Below are 17,435 nucleotides of genomic sequence, written 5' to 3' on the forward strand. Positions count from 1 at the left end.
GTCAATCAGAGCATATGACGTCATTTAGATATATTTTTAAGATGGAAAAATGCGTTTTTTTAAACTGTCATGACCAAATCCTTGTCTAATATTGACCAAACAAAATTTTATTCAATGTCCAGATAATCTTTAATATTTGATCCCCTTTGTATGATAGACATGCAACAGCCACTGTAATTTATTAAAATAGAACATGTGCACATCAAAACATGCAAACTCAGAGCGAGGGGTTAAACTTTTATTTTGAAATTGTGATGAACAACAATTTGTATATTTAGAAACATATCGTCGCTGCCCGATGAAACTCACGTATGTCCAAAACGGTTACTTTTCAGGAAGTGAAAAAAACACTGTAATTTCAAAAGCAGTTGAACGTAGCATTGTCATACTTTGTACGGCATCTTTAAATGTAACCATATTCTTGCCAGTGTAATGATATAATCCACATTTGACCAAAATCGAGTTTAAATGGACATACGTGCATATTTTACAGTAACGGTGGTCGATACGCGTTCTTCCGATCATTAATTAGAATGGCCAAGTCGCGTTTTATATTGACAGATGAATAGGCTACGCTCAGTTTATTAAATAGCCTACGTCTCAGTTTATTAAATGTCTCTTGCAAACTATGAAGGGACAATGAATCAACACTCATTGCTGGGCCGGCGCGTCCATATAGGCGAACTAGGCAATTGCCTAGAGCGGCACTTTTGTAAGGGCAGCAAAATGTGTGCCAACCGGGAATGAACAATTCACAAAATAGGCTAGGCTATATGATCATATAATCATACATAATTAGAGAGCCTTTTTCTTTTCGTTTTGAATTATTTCGTTTAAAGACTTTTCAAGCTTTGTGTATTTGATGTATTTCTCATGTCTGTGTGAGGCATACACTGAGTTTCGTTAAGTTAGGATGAGATGCGCTCCAGTTAACGTGCAATGCAAGTGACCGCGCGGGCGCCTCCATGATTATATTGTCTGCTATATATTTGCTTCTTATTTATTAAATCCACTCCAGGCAATTGGTTGATGAAAAATTTATTAAAATTAAGATACAATTTATACAAAACGAAATTCACTTTAAAGAAAGGTTTTCTACAAAACCAAACTTAATGAAGTGGTCAAAATCATGTTTGACCCGTCTCAAATTGTCCATCCTATTACTCGTGCTGTTCACTTTTCATACTTTTAACAGTATAGTAGACCTACAGACTCTATTTGTACAAATTGCTGCACATTCATTTAATTCTGCATTTTGCACACACAAGTGTTGTTTGAAGATTGGCTTCAAATCAAGTTCACGGATAATTGTGCGTGCATTTATTAATCATTATGATACTAAAATCATAACAAAGTAGGCTATGCTATGTACAAAAAAATACACGGACCCAACATGTAGGCTATTAGCCTTTTTACCCATTATCAATCTAAATTAATCTCGTTTTTAATTTAACTTAATTCAGTTTTTCTTTATTTAAATTTAGTTTTTCTTTATTTAAATTTCGGGTTTTTCTTTATTTAATTTTCGTTTTTTCTTTATTTAAATGTCATTTTTCTTTATTTAAATTTCATTTTTCTTTTTTTAAATTTCGTTTTTTTCTTTATTTAAATTTCGTTTTTCTTTATTTAAAATTCGTTATTCTTTATTTAATTCTACCCTTTACTGTGTCAGTAATTTATTAGTCAGAAAAATATTAGACTACCTTCAAAGTATTGCTTAAGTTAACAGACCCGTGCGTGAACATCTCCACAATAAACAGTGACAATTACTTCGTCTAGACCATTTACCGGTAAATAACAGTTGTGAATATATTGCGAATATATAATAAACTTGAACAGTTGTCAAAAACAAACGTTTGCTGATACTTTACCTCACAGAGTTATTCGGCTATCCAATGCTGAGCTTCCAGAGACGCTTAGACCGGCGAGATGCCTCCACAGGGCGGGAGATACGCGGCGTGATTGACAGCTTTGACACCAAATGGATATACGTGAAAATCAGATGACATGATTTCACAACTTTTCATTGGTCATTTAGATATGTAAAGCATACTGTATACGGAAATGAACCTGGACATTCTATCCGTCGAAAAATCTCAAAATCGGCAAAATGGACATACGCGGTTTTCATCGGACAGCGACGATATGTATGTATTCTCCTGTGTTAGCGTAGATTTACAAATGAGTTACATTACAAATCTTGTGAAACGGCACAGACTGCGTTCCCAGATGAACGTTAAGCAACCCAAACTCACAGCATGAGAATTCCAAGACGCTCCACACATATGAATGATAACAACTATGCAAAAACACAAACCTCGTCCGACTTTTTGCGTTCCAAAACGCACGTTATTGAAAACCTAAACAAACAGGCCCAGAGACTGAGTTTGCGTGGAGGAGCGTTTACTGTGAATGTAGCTGAGGTCATTTTAACATGTAATCTGCACGCATGTAAATAATTAAAGCGCTGTGCTTCTCTGTGGAAAAAAAACAGCGCATATATTTATTTAACTGAATCACAGCCTTTGTGAGTTCACAATAGCACTATAATATATTAAATGTTTTTAATATAGCACATAGCCTTAGAAAATTATGTAAAATAATGCGGTATATATTGATTCTAGCATGTATTACACTTCTGGTATTTTGCCGGTTACTCGACACGGGTAAATTACAATCGAGGATTTTTTTAAATCGAATACTCAACTTTAAACGAGTAATTGTGACAGTCCTAGTCAGCTATCAGACCAGCTCTTCTCTTCCATGGAGATGAAAAACCCATCTAAAGCACACAGATTTTAGAACAGAAACACACGCACTTTTTAAAACAGCAAGGATAAAGAAAATTATGAAAAATACACTACTGACACTGGAATGGATTCGTATTAACATTGTTTAAAAGCATTCTTTTCTAGTTGATCACTCAAAGATGCGACATTGCGATCTAAATCCAGTGTTAGTTCAGTGTAATTGCCACATGCTGAGCAACAACATCTCTTCTGTGTAAGTTAGTCACAGTCAAATCACTCCATCTCCACCTATAGCTGGTGTGTGGTGATGGTTTTGATAACTGTGAGTCTCAGGCTGGTTTGTCTTCTTCTGTTCATCATCATCTCATACTGCAGTATTTCATGATCACAGCAGAGAGAGACGAGATGAAGAGTTACAAGAACACAGCTGAAGAGTTTGATCAAACTAAATACTACACACATGGAAATTACACTGAACTTACACAGGATTTAGATCGCAGTATCTCAAGTTGTTTTAAACAAGGTTTTGCGGTTTCTCACTGCTGTGGATCCTCTCATGTCTTTTCAGAGATGATGACTGACTGAAACTCTTGTCACAGTGTGAACACTTGCAAGGTTTTTCTCCAGTGTGAATATTCTCATGGGTTTTCAGATATTCTGATCGACTGAATCTCTTGTCACAGTGTGAACACTCGTAAGGTTTTTCTCCAGTGTGAATTCTCTGGTGCCGTCTTAAATATATCGCTGTAGTAAAAGTCTTCTCACACTCCAAGCACAAGAAATGTTTTGCCACATTGATCACATCTGAACGGCTTCTCTCCAGTGTGGATTAACGTGCCACTTAAGACTTGTTTTTTCCGTGAAACTCTTCCCACATTGATCACATGTGAACAGCTTTTCTCCAGTGTGGATCCTCATGTGTTCTTTAAGGGGTGATGATTGACTGAAACTTTTCCCACATTGATCACATGTGAACGGCTTCTCTCCAGTATGAACTCTCATGTGACGCTCAAGACCATGTTTGGTTGTGAAACTCTTCCCACATTGATTACATGTGAACGGCTTCTCTCCGGTGTGAATTAACATGTGCCACTTAAGACTTTTTTTTTCCGTGAAACTCTTCCCACATTGATCACATGTGAACGGCTTCTCTCCAGTGTGAACTCTCATGTGACGCTCAAGATTTTGTTTGTTTGTGAAACTCTTTCCACACTGAGTGCAGGTGTAAGATTTCTTGGCTCTTATTTTCTTTAAAAATGTCTGTTTAGTCTTTGAGTGACTCAAAGGTTTTTCTCCAGGTTTGACATGGTGTTTCTCCTCCACTTCACTCAGTTCTTCACTCTCCTCCTTCAGTTCACTCAGTTCTTCACTCTCCTTCTTCACTTCACTCAGTTCTTCCTTCTCCTCCTTCACTTCACTCAGTTCTTCACTCTCCTTCTTCACTTCACTCAGTTCTTCACTCTCCTCCTTCAGTTCACTCAGTTCTTCACTCTCCTTCTTCACTTCACTCAGTTCTTCACTCTCCTCCTTCACTTTAATCAGTTTTTCACTCTCCTCCTTCACTTCACTCAGTTCTTCACTCTCCTTCTTCACTTCACTCAGTTCTTCACTCTCCTCCTTCACTTCACTCAGTTCTTCACTCTCCTCCTTCAGTTCACTCAGTTCTTCACTCTCCTTCTTCACTTCACTCAGTTCTTCCTTCTCCTCCTTCACTTCACTCAGTTCTTCACTCTCCTTCTTCACTTCACTCAGTTCTTCACTCTCCTCCTTCAGTTCACTCAGTTCTTCACTCTCCTTCTTCACTTCACTCAGTTCTTCACTCTCCTCCTTCACTTTAATCAGTTTTTCACTCTCCTCCTTCACTTCACTCAGTTCTTCACTCTCCTTCTTCACTTCACTCAGTTCTTCACTCTCCTCCTCCACTTCACTCAGTTCTTCACTCTCCTCCTTCACTTCACTCAGTTCTTCACTCTCCTCCTCCACTTCACTCAGTTCTTCACTCTCCTCCTTCACTTCACTCAGTTCTTCACTCTCCTTCTTCACTTCACTCAGTTCTTCACTCTCCTCCTTCACTTCACTTAGTTCTTCACTCTCCTCCTCCACTTCACTCAGTTCTTCACTCTCCTCCTTCACTTCACTCAGTTCTTCACTCTCCTTCTTCACTTCACTCAGTTCTTCACTCTCCTCCTCCACTTCACTCAGTTCTTCACTCTCCTTCTTCACTTCACTCAGTTCTTCACTCTCATCCTTCACTTCACTCAGTTCTTCACTCTCCTCCTCCTTCTTCACTTCCATCAGCTCTGAAATGAAAGAAACAAGTTTGAATCCATTTTCAGCAAATCAAAAAAATCAAAAAGAGAAATATGAAGTGAAAAGTCATAAAAGTGAGCCCTGATGTAATCACTTTTTACATTTTGTATTTTTGCCTTTTTGTAAATTAATTATATGTCCCTGAAACTTTTCATGAATGAGGGATATTGATATTTTTTAAACATTATAGGCAGACATCCTATCTTTATGTAGTGAGAACTATTAAATAAATGTGATCAATAACAAGATAATTTAATGTGATATTGTCATTAAAATATACAATACTGTCATATTTTAACACAAACTTTTTTTTTGTTACTTAACTTTTTAGTTTATTAAGGGCCGGCCACACTATACTTCTCCTTCCATTGAGTTCCCACTGTAAAAAAATTACAAAAACTTACTGGCAATTTCGGTAACCAGTAAACCTGTAAATTTACAAGAGTCCATAAATCATAAACTACAATTATACTGTAAAATCAGCAAAACAAGAGCAGCTGTGAATTTACAGTTCTTTACTGTAATCTTTACAGTATGTTAATAATACCATGCACTGAATTAAAATCCGAGTTAACTCATTTCATTTGAGGAAACTAGGGATGCAAATTATCGATTAATTCATAAATCATTAGTTGATTGACCTTATCGATCGATTAACGATTAATTGATAAGCGGCTATTTTCCTGAGAATGTAAATTTCTCATGGTATCAATAGTGTCTTCAACAGAAAAAGCAAAATATTGCTTATATACTGAATAAAAATGCATGTCATATTCAGTGTTGTGTGTAACGCGTTACTTACAGTAACGTAACTACTTTTTCGGGTAAAAAGTAGTGTAACGCGCTACTACTGAAAATTTGGTAATGAAACGTAGTTCCTTTTTCAATTCGGCGCAACGTTACTTTTCCCACTGATAGATTTGACAGCGACACTGCCTCAGCTGCGCGCTTGAGAGAAGAGAACGGTTGAGAACTGAAGAGAACTGTTACTATGGTAGTCTTCTACCAACCCTGGAGACCCTGATGTCAAGGACGCTCGCACTCCAAAATGGACTGTCAAGGATGACAGCAGACCTACCGGGTGTAATTGTACTGGTAAGCCAATTCGTAATAGCCTATCTGAAAGTTAGTAGCTACAGGCCTAATTGTTGCATCCTAGTCATTAAAGAAAACAATTTAGTTTCATATTTATGTTTAAATAAAATTAAATTAAAAAAATTGCGCAATATATCGGGAGACAAATGTAGTGGGTAGACATGATTTTGACCACTTTATTAAGTTTGTTTTTGTAGAAAACCTTTCTTTAAAGAAAACTATTTAGTTTCATATTTATGTTTAAATAAAATAAGTGTAAAAAATTATTTTATCTATGTTGATTATATGAAAAGTGAAAAGCATGAGTAAGAACATAATTTTGCGCAATATATCGGGAGACAAATGGAGTGGGTATACATGATTTTGACCACTTTATTAAGTTTGTTTTTGTAGAAAGCCTTTCTTTAAAGTGATTTTCATTTTGTATTAATTGTATCTTAATTTTAATCAATGTTTTATCAACCAATTGCCTGAATTTAATAAATAAGTAATATAGCATGCAATATAGGCCTAATCATTACATGGAGGCACCAGCGCGTGAACTGGAGCACGTCTCATAGGCTACTGTAAATGAACCGAAACTCAGATAAGCTACTTGCCTCACAGACCTGAGAAATATATAGAAAGCTTGAAATGTGTACTTTTAAACAAAATATTTTTTTTTCTCTCAAAATCTATTTTTTTTTCTCATACTCCCTTGATAGAGTGAGTCGTATGTCTGAAAACTAAAGCTTATGTCTTCTATATCATTTTGTCCTAGGCTATCAAGACGCGATTCGCACCGGTGTTGGAGAGCAGGGAAGCTTTATTGGCTGCCTTGACATTGCCGAAATTTAAAGTTCGGTGGATGGGGGAGCGGAGCGGAGAGAAGCGGCACGTGCGCTCTGCTCATCACGGAGTGTTGCACTCTACCCCATGATGCAGAGCCGGCTGAGAATAAAAACAGAGAAGTTGCCGCACACAGCAGGACTTTTTAGGGGTTCAAGCATGAAATGCTGAAACCCTATTGTAATTGTAAGGATTCGTAAAACGCATCGTGCAGGCCAAACCGTAAGGCCTAGAGACGTGAAACCTGGCCAGATGGTAGGCCTCAATTTGGGGACAACCTATCAGAGTATGACCCCAATTGGCCCATAGGTGGCGCTACAGCAACCAAAAGTACTAAATCGCTCATAACTCTTAGACCGTTTGTCCCAGGATCAATCCTTGGCTCAAGGCGAACAAAATGGCTATCTCCGATTTGGATGTAGGCAGGGAACATTTTCTGCTATGTCGAATTTTGTCCAAAACCTACTTTTGCGAACTAGTCCCTGGTTTTTGGCCCGATCGGAACCAAACCAGTCTAGGACAATTCTCTGGACTCTCTAGATCAATAATTATCAAAAAAAAGTTGAACTTTTGCATTTGGGTGGCTGTAACAGGGTCATTTAGAAAAGGGTGTGGCAAAATACACTAAAAAGCCTATAAATCCCAAATGAAAACTCAGAACTTCACGAAAATTGGTGAGCATATGTGCCATAACATTCTAAACAAGCATGCAAAATTTCATGTAGATCGGACGATAGGTGGCGCTATAACTGTTAAAAAGCTTTGAAAACCATATTTTTCCTATGGTAAATTGTCTGTAAATGGACTTTTCCATCTATTATTTCAGTGGTTAAAATAAACCTAACCTAACCCTTTTTAAATAAATCTTAATGTCTTAAATGCTTATGTGCTTAAAGGCCTTAAATGCTTGAACCCCGATAAATGCTGCTTGCAGCTTTAAAGGGGACATATCATGCTAAATGCACTTTTTTAGCCCTTAAATGCATTTTGTTGTATATTTGGAGTGTTTAGAAGTACAGAAAAGATGAAATTATTCTCTTCAGGTGCTTCGTTGATATCTTTATATTCTGTTTTGGTCATATTTTTCAACCGGTTCAGATTTTTCTGTTATCTATGACGTTTTTTGAACTATCACGTCACAGTATTTGCAGCGGAACTGCCAAATAAGGACATTGACTTCCGGCCCAACACTTCCAGCAATCCGCCATTATTATTTCTCGCTGCAATTTTGTAGTCCAAGCTAAAGGATGCAGAAGTTACGAGAGGGTAAGTTAAAATGTTCGGTTGTTGGATGTAGTAACCCACACGCTTCATTACACCGTCTAATTTAGATGAACTGCCGCGCTTGTGACAGGAGAATGTTTAACTGAAAGAACGAGCAGAGAGAGAGACCCGGTCGCGCGCGCGCTCACTCTCTCTCTTCAGAGCCAGGCGAAAGTGTAAACAAGACATCACCGTCTCCAAACTAGACGCTGTCTTGCTCTCTCTCCCTCGCACATATTAATCAAAATAAATCGACACGGTGGTAAAAGGTCGGAAGACCAAAGTTTCATGTGTAAATACAGTACACACCATTGCGATACATCCATATGAAGACGTTGTTCTGCAGGTTCGTCGTCTTCATTTTCATCTCGCTCCGGCTCTGGCTCGAACATGTAAGGCTGGCTGGACAAGTCTTCCGTTGTTGACATTTTGTTAATAACGTGTGTATAAAAGTTTCTGTGCGCTAGATAATCGTATCTCTGCTACCAGACTACAAAAATGGCCGAACGGGGTGGAGTTGAACCGAGTGTCACCGCTACAACCTGGAGAGGGGGCGGGGTATGAAGTGTCTCAATATTATTTAAAGAGACCGCACCAAAACGAGTTGCTTTCAGAAGCACATTAGAAAAGGGGTAAAAAAGGGGCCTGTGGAGCTATAATAATGAGGAATTCAGACCCAAGCATTGCAGTTCCGCTTTATATAGACTACAAATGTATGATTTATATGTAAAAAGGAACAATTTAAAAGCATGATATGTCTCCTTTAATTTTCTTCTGAAATTGATACTATTTTTTATAATAAAGAGCACAAAAGAAATACCTGTTATGTCCTCCATAGTATAACTTTATGTCTACACAATTAGGAACAGATATTGGGTTCTGCCCAAAGTCAAGCAACATAAAAGTAACGTAAAAGTAACGAGTAACGTAAAAAGTTACTTTCCAAAGGGGGTAACTAAGTAAAGTAACAGATTACTTTTCAAAAAAGTAACGAGCAAACACTACTTTTTAAAAGTAACTTCCCCAACACTGGTCATATTGCTCAATTGTTGTTTTATTGTATCAGTTGGGATCAGTACAGATAATGGCATTTAAGTAGTTTAACAAAATAAATTATGCACAGAAAATTAAAATACATAAAAAAAGAATTGTGCACTGGCTCACCTGTTGCATGTGAAACATTAAGCAACATAAAATTCATTTTAAAAACAAATCTATATGGGTAGGCTTAGCCTACACTATATTAAAGGGTTAGTTCACCCAAAAATGAAAATTCTGTCAGTAATTACTCACCCTCATGTTGTTCCAACCGCGTAAGACCTTCGTTCATCTTCGGAACACAAATTAAGATATTTTTGATGAAATCTGAGAGCTGATAACTTCTCCGTAGGCTGCTAGGTGGCCCAAACTTGCTGGCCCAGTAAAGTTATTAAAGAGATCGTTATTCGTTAATATAGTCCAAGTGACTGCAGTGGCTCAATCTTAAGTATATCAAGCGACGAGAATACTTTTTGTGCGCAAAAACAAACAAAAATAACGACTTTATTCCACTATTCATTTCCTTCTCTCTGGGCCTCTAGTTGGTTCGCATAGTGTTTTTGCGCTGCGCGTCACACACATGACCAGCGTCGGCCAATAGTGAGCGTACGTGGTGACGTGTAACACAGACGCGCTGCGCAAAAACACTACGAGGCCCAGAGAGAAGGAAATGAATAGTGGAATAAAGTCGTTATTTTTGTTTGTTTTTGCGCACAAAAAGTATTCTCGTCGCTTGATATACTTAAGATTGAGCCACTGTAGTCACTTGGACTATATTAACGATCTCTTTAATAACTTTTCTGGGCCAGCAAGTTTGGGCCACCTAGCAGCCTATGGAGGAGTGAATCCAGCACTCAGATTTCATCAAAAATATCTTAATTTGTGTTCCGAAGATGAACGAAGGTCTTACGCGGTTGGAATAACATGAGGGTGAGTAATTACTGACAGAATTTTCATTTTTGGGTGAACTAACCCTTTAAGCTTACATATTATAATCTATCTGGTAAACTACTTATATGAAAAACTTGAAACATTAGCAGCAGCACTTATAATCCCCCTTGGTCTGAGGAAGGGGACAGTAAAATTAGAGGGCATTCCTTAGATCAGTCAAATGAAGATATAGGCTACCTCTCCTGAAACAAATATACTGCACAAAACGCTATGTTCCTCACCAAATGAATGAGAATGGTTTTTAATCTAAATAAAGGGCTAGTAGGATTGTAAAATGTTTCAATGTGATTGATCAAATATAACGACTAATGAAAAAAGTCACCAACGCCTCAGATGTGTGCTTGGAATATGTGACTGTTGTGGACATGCTCTTCCTGGAACAACGCACTGAAAATTGCAACTAAATCCCAAATAATTCACAATATTTTATTACAATATTTTTCTCTTTATAATGTTATGTAATATGACAGTCCAATAGTCATTATTAGTCGTGTATTGCCGTTTGAGCTGTGCGCGCTGAAACTGAAGAGGATCACCGTAAGCTTTACTACATTAATTATTAACCAAATGCATCCTATACGAGTTAAATCAGATATAGATACGTTAGGCCTACACAAAATAAACACAACATTACAACTTATATTTGCACAAAACAAAAGGCTGTGAATGCACACGCAAACTTATAGTCATGATGAAGGTGTAAAATGGTCCCAAACATAACTCCGGCGTGCTCGCTATAGCTACGTTTTGCGGTTGAGCAGCACGCACGGTCGCACGCGCATGAACCTGCTTAATCGATGATTGATAAGTTTGATTGATTAAATGTATTATCGACAATTAATTGATCGTCGATTAATCGTTAACATCCCTAGAGGAAACTGATTATCTAAAAATTGGTTAATTGCCATTAAATAATTATACTGTGGATTTTTGTACTTTTTTATTCATTTTTCAATTCCCTGCAACTTGAAAACAAAGAAACAGCGGTCTTTCGAAGGTCTCTGGTCTCTGGAGGACTTGGAGTTAAACTTTTCTTTGAGAAAAGAACAAAGAACGGATCTTGAGTCATTCTTAAGAAGGAAGATGTGTTCATAGTTTTGCCGACCAGATACGGCAAAAGTTTAATCTATCAACTAGCTCCGCTGGTGGGAAAACACTCTGGTTGGTTGTAGCGTTATCCTATTGCGTGCAGAGGGAATTTGAAAGACAACCATATATCCCGCCCCTCGGATTGAGCCGCGCCAATTGTGAGTTCCCAGACCCAACATCTTGATGTGGGTCTGGCTTGCCAGGCTAGCTCAGATACTGTCCAGTTCTGGTTTATTTCTTTGCTCTTGGCTGATGTAAAGACCACCCATTGGCCCAACGACGGAAATCATTTATTTCCTTTATTACCATCCTTTATTGCAAGGGTGATCTGGCAAACAGGAGCGGTCCGCCTAAGTGTCATCATTCCACACTGCATTTGGGCCAGATCATCATTCCACATGTGCCAGATGTGGGCCGGATCTGGGCCAACACAATTTTGCTATCTGGGTACAGTGTCCATAGAAACTTCACATGCTGAGAGTCTAGACTGACCGCGGCTTTAATTTGTTCTAATTTAACAATTTTTTTATTAGTACATCTGTGTCCTACATGTTTCTCTCATCCCTGTTACTTCTCACATGATTTTCCTCCTTTCAAAAACAGAGCATTTCTTAAAATTGTGGCACCCAGGAAGTGACATCATCTGGGCTCTTTCTACAGTTTTTACACAAACTGTACTGTGTTGACCGGATACTAAAGTTATTATAAGAATAATAATCTCAATAAATATAAATAACTTCTATAATTTATGAGAAATACAACTTTATTAGAAACTATAAATCAGAGTTCACTATAAATCACTCCAACTATTATTGACTGTCTCTGCCTCCTGATTCATACATTCAACTTGAATTATCATGAAACAATTAAGTCTAATTTTCAAATACGTTTTGTGTTTACTCTATTAAGTTATATAAACAATTGCATAGAATATATATTTTCTGTATAATTTGTAATTTTATTAATAAAAAAATAGATTTAGTGTCTGTCCCTACGTTCCGGTCAACTCTGTTACCTCTGTTATATGGGTCAGTGACGTGGCGTGTCAATTCTGGTGTCCAAAGCATAATCATAATATTATGTGAATTCACGTAGTATAGGCCTAACTGCGCAGCGCTTCTGTGTTGTACGTCACACGCATCACACACATGACCAGCGTCGGCCAATAGTGAGCCTATGTGGTGACGTGTAACACAGACGCGCTGAGCAGTTATACTACGTGAATTCACTCAGGCCCACGGAGAAGATAATGAATAGTGGAATAAAGTCGTTCGTTTTGTTTGTTTTTTACGCACAAAAAGTATTCTCGTCGCTTGATAAACTTAAGATTGAGCCACTGTAGTCACTTGGACTATTTTAACGATGTCTTTAATAATTATTCTGGGGGCGGTTCAGCGCAAAGAGGAGGCGTGTTCCGGTAGGGCTGTGACGGTGGCAGTTTTTTACCACCACAGTGGTAATGGGCCAACTACCGGCGGTGTAGCGGTGGTTGGGGGGTTGTTTTGAAATAAATAATAAAAACAAAGAAACAACACACTAAAGCCTGTAAAGCATTGAAATAAATATCAGTAAATACTGTTAACTTGCATAATATAATAAAGTTGAATCTATTTAAAAAAAAAAAAAATTCGTTTAATATTTCCACACAAACAGAGTTTTTTCTACTTTACCACAGTAAAGAATACGAAAAGAATAGGCCTAATTAAAAGCGAAGCAAGGAAGAAACGTTTATAGTCCCCTTCGGAAATGGATGAGACGCGAGTGAAGATATGGGAAAAGAAACAAGAGATTCCATGTAGGCCTGTCGCGATAATTAAATAACCGTCTGATCGCGATTATTTGATCTAACCGCGATTGTTTCAGACAACCGCGATTATTGCGCTCTTTTATAGACCTACGGCACAAGGGGGAGTCATGAACCAAAATAAATAGACAAGCAGTCAAGCACTAATTACGTTTTCTAGCAATATATTCAAAGTCATCTGAAGCCATTCCATAGCTTAATGTGAGGGACAGTAGTATATTTACATTGTTAAATTAAAGTTCACAAACTCATCTGCAGCTGTCAATCATTCCGTTCAGCATTCAAACTCTGCAGCTGTCAATCATTCCGTTCAGCATTCAAACAGCGCGCGTCGTCCGGTTACGACTGGATACACGGTAAAACTTTCTCCAATGTGACATTGACGTTATAATGCTTGATCTGTAGATAAAGGGCTGTGGATTTGCATAAAATGACTTTATTTTGCTGGAGTTTTTTGCTGTTTCTAAATGACTCGCTCGCTACCGTGTGCCTACACAGCACAAGGACTATGAATTGGCATCAGACGCACAATAACTGGAGTTTAAAACTGTGAAGAAACAAATGATCAATAAACTGTTGGACTGATATACACTAGGATTTGTGCCCTCGACATTTCTTCGCTTTGTGCCGTGAACTTTTAAATGCGCACTTGTGCATCGCTGCGACTCCATGTTGCATTAAGCACATCATTCTGCACCCGCGATGCGCATACGCGCTTTGTTCCGCTCTGTTTTGAAGCGTGTCATATTATCATGGTTTGTGCACATTTGTTTTTATTAACATGTTTAGATTTTATTAAATTACTGTGCAGATGTTTTCAAAAATTACTTTTTGCTGCTGATTTATACACTCACTAAGTTTAATAAACAAATTGTCATAGCTATTGAATATAGCCTATTTATTTAATATTTAAAGGTGTTAACTGTAAACTTACACTGCAAAATGATAACTTACAAAGGATTAAATTCATCACAATTATTTAATGAATGAAGCACAAAGCCCTAAAACAGACAATTAATCAGCATAATTGCCAAAGCCCTAACACAGACAATTAATCGTCAAAGCTCTAAAACTGACAATTAATCGGCATAACCGCAATTATTTTTTAGACAATTAATCGTCAGCCAAATTTCATAATCGTGACAGGCCTAATTCCATGCAGGGATGAGTCACGATTTTTTAACATTCGATTAGTTGATTTACTTATAGAATATCTAATATGTTGTGCGATTATTCTCTAAAATAAAATCTCCATGTTCTGGTGCTGATGCGGTGATGCGTTCATGTAACCGGAGTGTGACGCTGCCAGTAAGGCACATAACAGCTGTCACAAAGAATCGGCAAAAGTAATGATTATGAATGTGTCAAATATAGCAAGGAGACATTTGAATTGTTTATTAATAAAGTGTTTTTTTTTTGTGTGTGTGTGTGTCAGTGTCGGGCTGCAAAGATGAAGTTGACGATGCTGACTCGTCATCTTCGCAGTGAACGCGCCTATAGAGAGAAATGCACATTTCATACGGAATACATAAGCATAGGCTAGTCGGTTTATTTTCGTCTTGCATTGTTTTGTTTAAAAGTAGACAATTCTATATGGAATAACTAATGGAATAGTTTTTAATTCGCTGATAATCGGGTGACCAGATCGCAAACCAGAATTCAAAGCCTACAAAGTTTACATTTATGGGCTCACGCACAACTCTATCATTCGTCATGAATTCAAACTTTTCCATGGCTGCGATATAACATTTAATTGTTAACTTATTATTTATTTTGTAAACAAAGCTTTGTGTGTCATAATATTAATGTAAAACAGCATTTTTTTGTTGCCGAACCACCGCCGGTACTACTCAGCCACCGCGGTGGTGCGGTTGTCAAGTTTACCGGCACAGCCCTATGTTCCGGCGCAAACGTTCCCTGGTGCTATTTTGCAGTTACAGAAAACAATTCCACCACTGACCAGGAAAAACCTAGTCTAAAGTCAGTGGCACGTTATTCAGAGGCTATTTTAAGGGCGCATGCTTGGCCATAATGTAGCGTGAGCACAACACGCATACACTTTGATTCTCTCATCTACACAGAAGCAGCAGTTCCCATTTTTGCAAACCATACATTATTACAAGGAAAATATTCCACATGAGGGAAATCATTGTGGTGTCCATGAAGATGTGAAAAAATAGGCATAATCTAGCTTACACATTTACCCAAATTATCATACGCCTGTTTAACCGAAGCTAATTTGGGTGTGTTTCTCCATCCCCAATGTCACTTCTCTGTGTTTTACGGCCCTGATGAGAACGTCGGTCTCCTCGGCTTTGAACCGCTCCTGGCGTGCGCCTGACAAATCCGCCGTTATAATAGCCATCCGCCATAGAACAAGCGCGCCTGCTCTTAAAGGGAATGTAAGATGATGCTCTGATTGGTTGGTTTATTTCACGTTACGCCCAAACCACACCTATGAGTAAAGAAGCTACTTCAGACCAACCCAACCCACCCAAAGTTACTTGCGTTTCGCGTTTGATACTTGCGTTTCAGATCGTTAAAATAGGGCCCTAAATGTTTTAGCTGTATGATGTGTTGGACTATACCCTTGGCCATTGTTTATTAAGCATTATCATTTTACAGATTTACTATAAATTTTACAGATTTTTAAATCATTAATGTCTCTTACTTTGTTTCAAGTTTGAGTGTTGGAAAGAAAAATGATACTGAGGATGGTTTTTATGGTAATCCTGGGGTGGTGGCGCAATGGATAAGACACATGCCTTTGGTGTGAGAGACCCGGGTTCAAATCCACTGTGAGACACCAATGTGTCCCTGAGCAAGACACTTAACCCCTAGTTGCTCCAGAGGCGTGCGACCTCTGACATATATAGCAATTGTAAGTCGCTTTGGATAAAAGCGTCAGCTAAATGAATAAATGTAATCCTGAAAAACATTGCAGAATGTCCTTCCGGCTAACAGTATGTCATTCCGGCTAACAATGACACGGGCAATTAACTGAACCCATATTTGTGTGTTAGATTACACAATTCTGTTTATTGTTGAGTTAATGATAAAACAAGTCTTATTTACTTTATTGGAAAACATTTTTAAACATTTTCCAGGTTTTTTTTTTTATTCGGTCCTGAATTTTGAGTTATCAGCAGCCAAAAATGAGCCCATGTCTATATGAAATCCCAAACTGATTATATTAATTGTGATTAAAATGTAGTTTTCCAAGCACTAATTGTTTTTTGAGCTCCAAATATGGAGATCAGTCCATTTGCATATGCCAACAATGGTAGAAATGTAGTTCATTTAAAAATTCATTACGTTACCCAGGAATGACATTTTCATGGGGAAAAAGATCTGATTCACCAAAAAAAATGGTTAATTACATTCTTGAAATGTGTAAATATCATTGCATTACATACACATTTACTGTACATACATTTTAAATCCTTATCCGTCATTCACCCATATATAAAATAAAATAAAACAACCTCCAAAGCATTTGTAGAAAAAGCATGTGATTGGACCAAGGGATATCCCTTCCTCTGGCGGGTAATTCTGGAAAGCAGTGAAGTATGTCATTATTCTTCTCTCATTAATTTGTACAAAATGTTTAGGATACACCAATAGTAGAAAAATTATTTGTCAAATCTATTATTGTGATAATCTCTCATTCACTTTTTAAAAAACGATAATATGGCGAAACCCCATACAATTCTGTTTTTAGACATGTCATGTAGTATCTGGTTTGAGGTTAGTTTTTTGAGCTAAAGCACGAAATGGTGGAAAATGTGAACTCTGTTATCGTCAACCCATATTATCCATAACAGAGTTGACAGGTTTTTCCGTTAGTACATTGATGTTCAGTATTAATATTTTACATTTTACAAGTTTAAGATCAGCAAATATTGAAAATGTTGAATTTAAAGTGCATTCTATGAAAATAAAAAAAGTTTAACAGAAAAAAAACCCAACTATTTTTTGTTTTCTTTCTCTACTAGTGTGTTCTAACATGTTTTGTCTCATCTGACAGCTTATAAACTGAACAGAATTGTGCTGAACTTAATAAAGATATTAACGTATCCTAATGTACAATCTAGAAGATACTGAAACATATGTTAAAGGGTTGATCAGCTTTTTTTCGAAGGCTTGAATATGCTATGTGGTGTTATGCTTAATTAAAAAAAACGCATTATTTTTCATCTAGTTTACCTTTATTCTGCACCGCTGTATCCCTTCTCGTAAACCGATCTGATTTTTTTATTTATGATTTCCTGGTTATAAGAAGCCTCTCCCTCAGAAATACACGACGG

The 17,435-nt window shown here is 37.4% G+C and overlaps 3 protein-coding genes across 6 annotated transcripts in view; all 3 read right to left on the reverse strand.

Moving 5' to 3' along the window:
• The window catches only part of LOC309501701 (uncharacterized protein), a 68,357-nt gene that overhangs the window by 49,624 nt on the left and 1,298 nt on the right, over positions 1-17,435 (reverse strand). The window contains exon 1 of one of the 3 annotated variants that reach the window (XM_082173864.1): positions 16,614-17,316. The exons of the other annotated variants lie outside the window; for them this stretch is intronic. The gene's annotated coding sequence lies outside the window, so the exon portion shown is untranslated. Of the gene's footprint in view, positions 1-16,613; positions 17,317-17,435 lie in introns of those variants that run through there. 3 annotated transcript variants of the gene reach the window in all.
• On the reverse strand, positions 806-17,374 carry LOC309500306 (uncharacterized protein). 2 transcript variants are annotated; one of them, XM_082171876.1, is made up of 2 exons: positions 17,335-17,374; positions 806-5,050 (listed from the first exon to the last, which is right to left on the reverse strand). In XM_082171876.1, exon 2 carries the CDS (start codon positions 5,043-5,045, stop codon positions 3,549-3,551), a length of 1,497 nt encoding a protein of 498 aa, XP_082028002.1. In that variant the 5' UTR covers positions 5,046-5,050; positions 17,335-17,374; the 3' UTR covers positions 806-3,548. The 2 variants fall into 2 exon arrangements, with proteins under 2 accessions (XP_082028002.1, XP_082028001.1); XM_082171875.1 differs by lacking the exon at positions 17,335-17,374 and adding an exon at positions 5,385-5,428.
• The window catches only part of LOC309499726 (GTPase IMAP family member 7-like), a gene marked incomplete at its 5' end in the record, with an annotated part of 224,304 nt that continues 216,153 nt past the window's right edge, over positions 9,285-17,435 (reverse strand). Inside the window, one exon of the mRNA XM_082171147.1 lies at positions 9,285-15,583. The remainder of the gene's footprint in view (positions 15,584-17,435) is intronic.

The sequence above is a fragment of the Leuciscus leuciscus genome (genome assembly GCF_965113295.1).
Source record: "Leuciscus leuciscus genome assembly, chromosome: 1".
Lineage (NCBI taxonomy): Eukaryota > Metazoa > Chordata > Actinopteri > Cypriniformes > Leuciscidae > Leuciscus > Leuciscus leuciscus.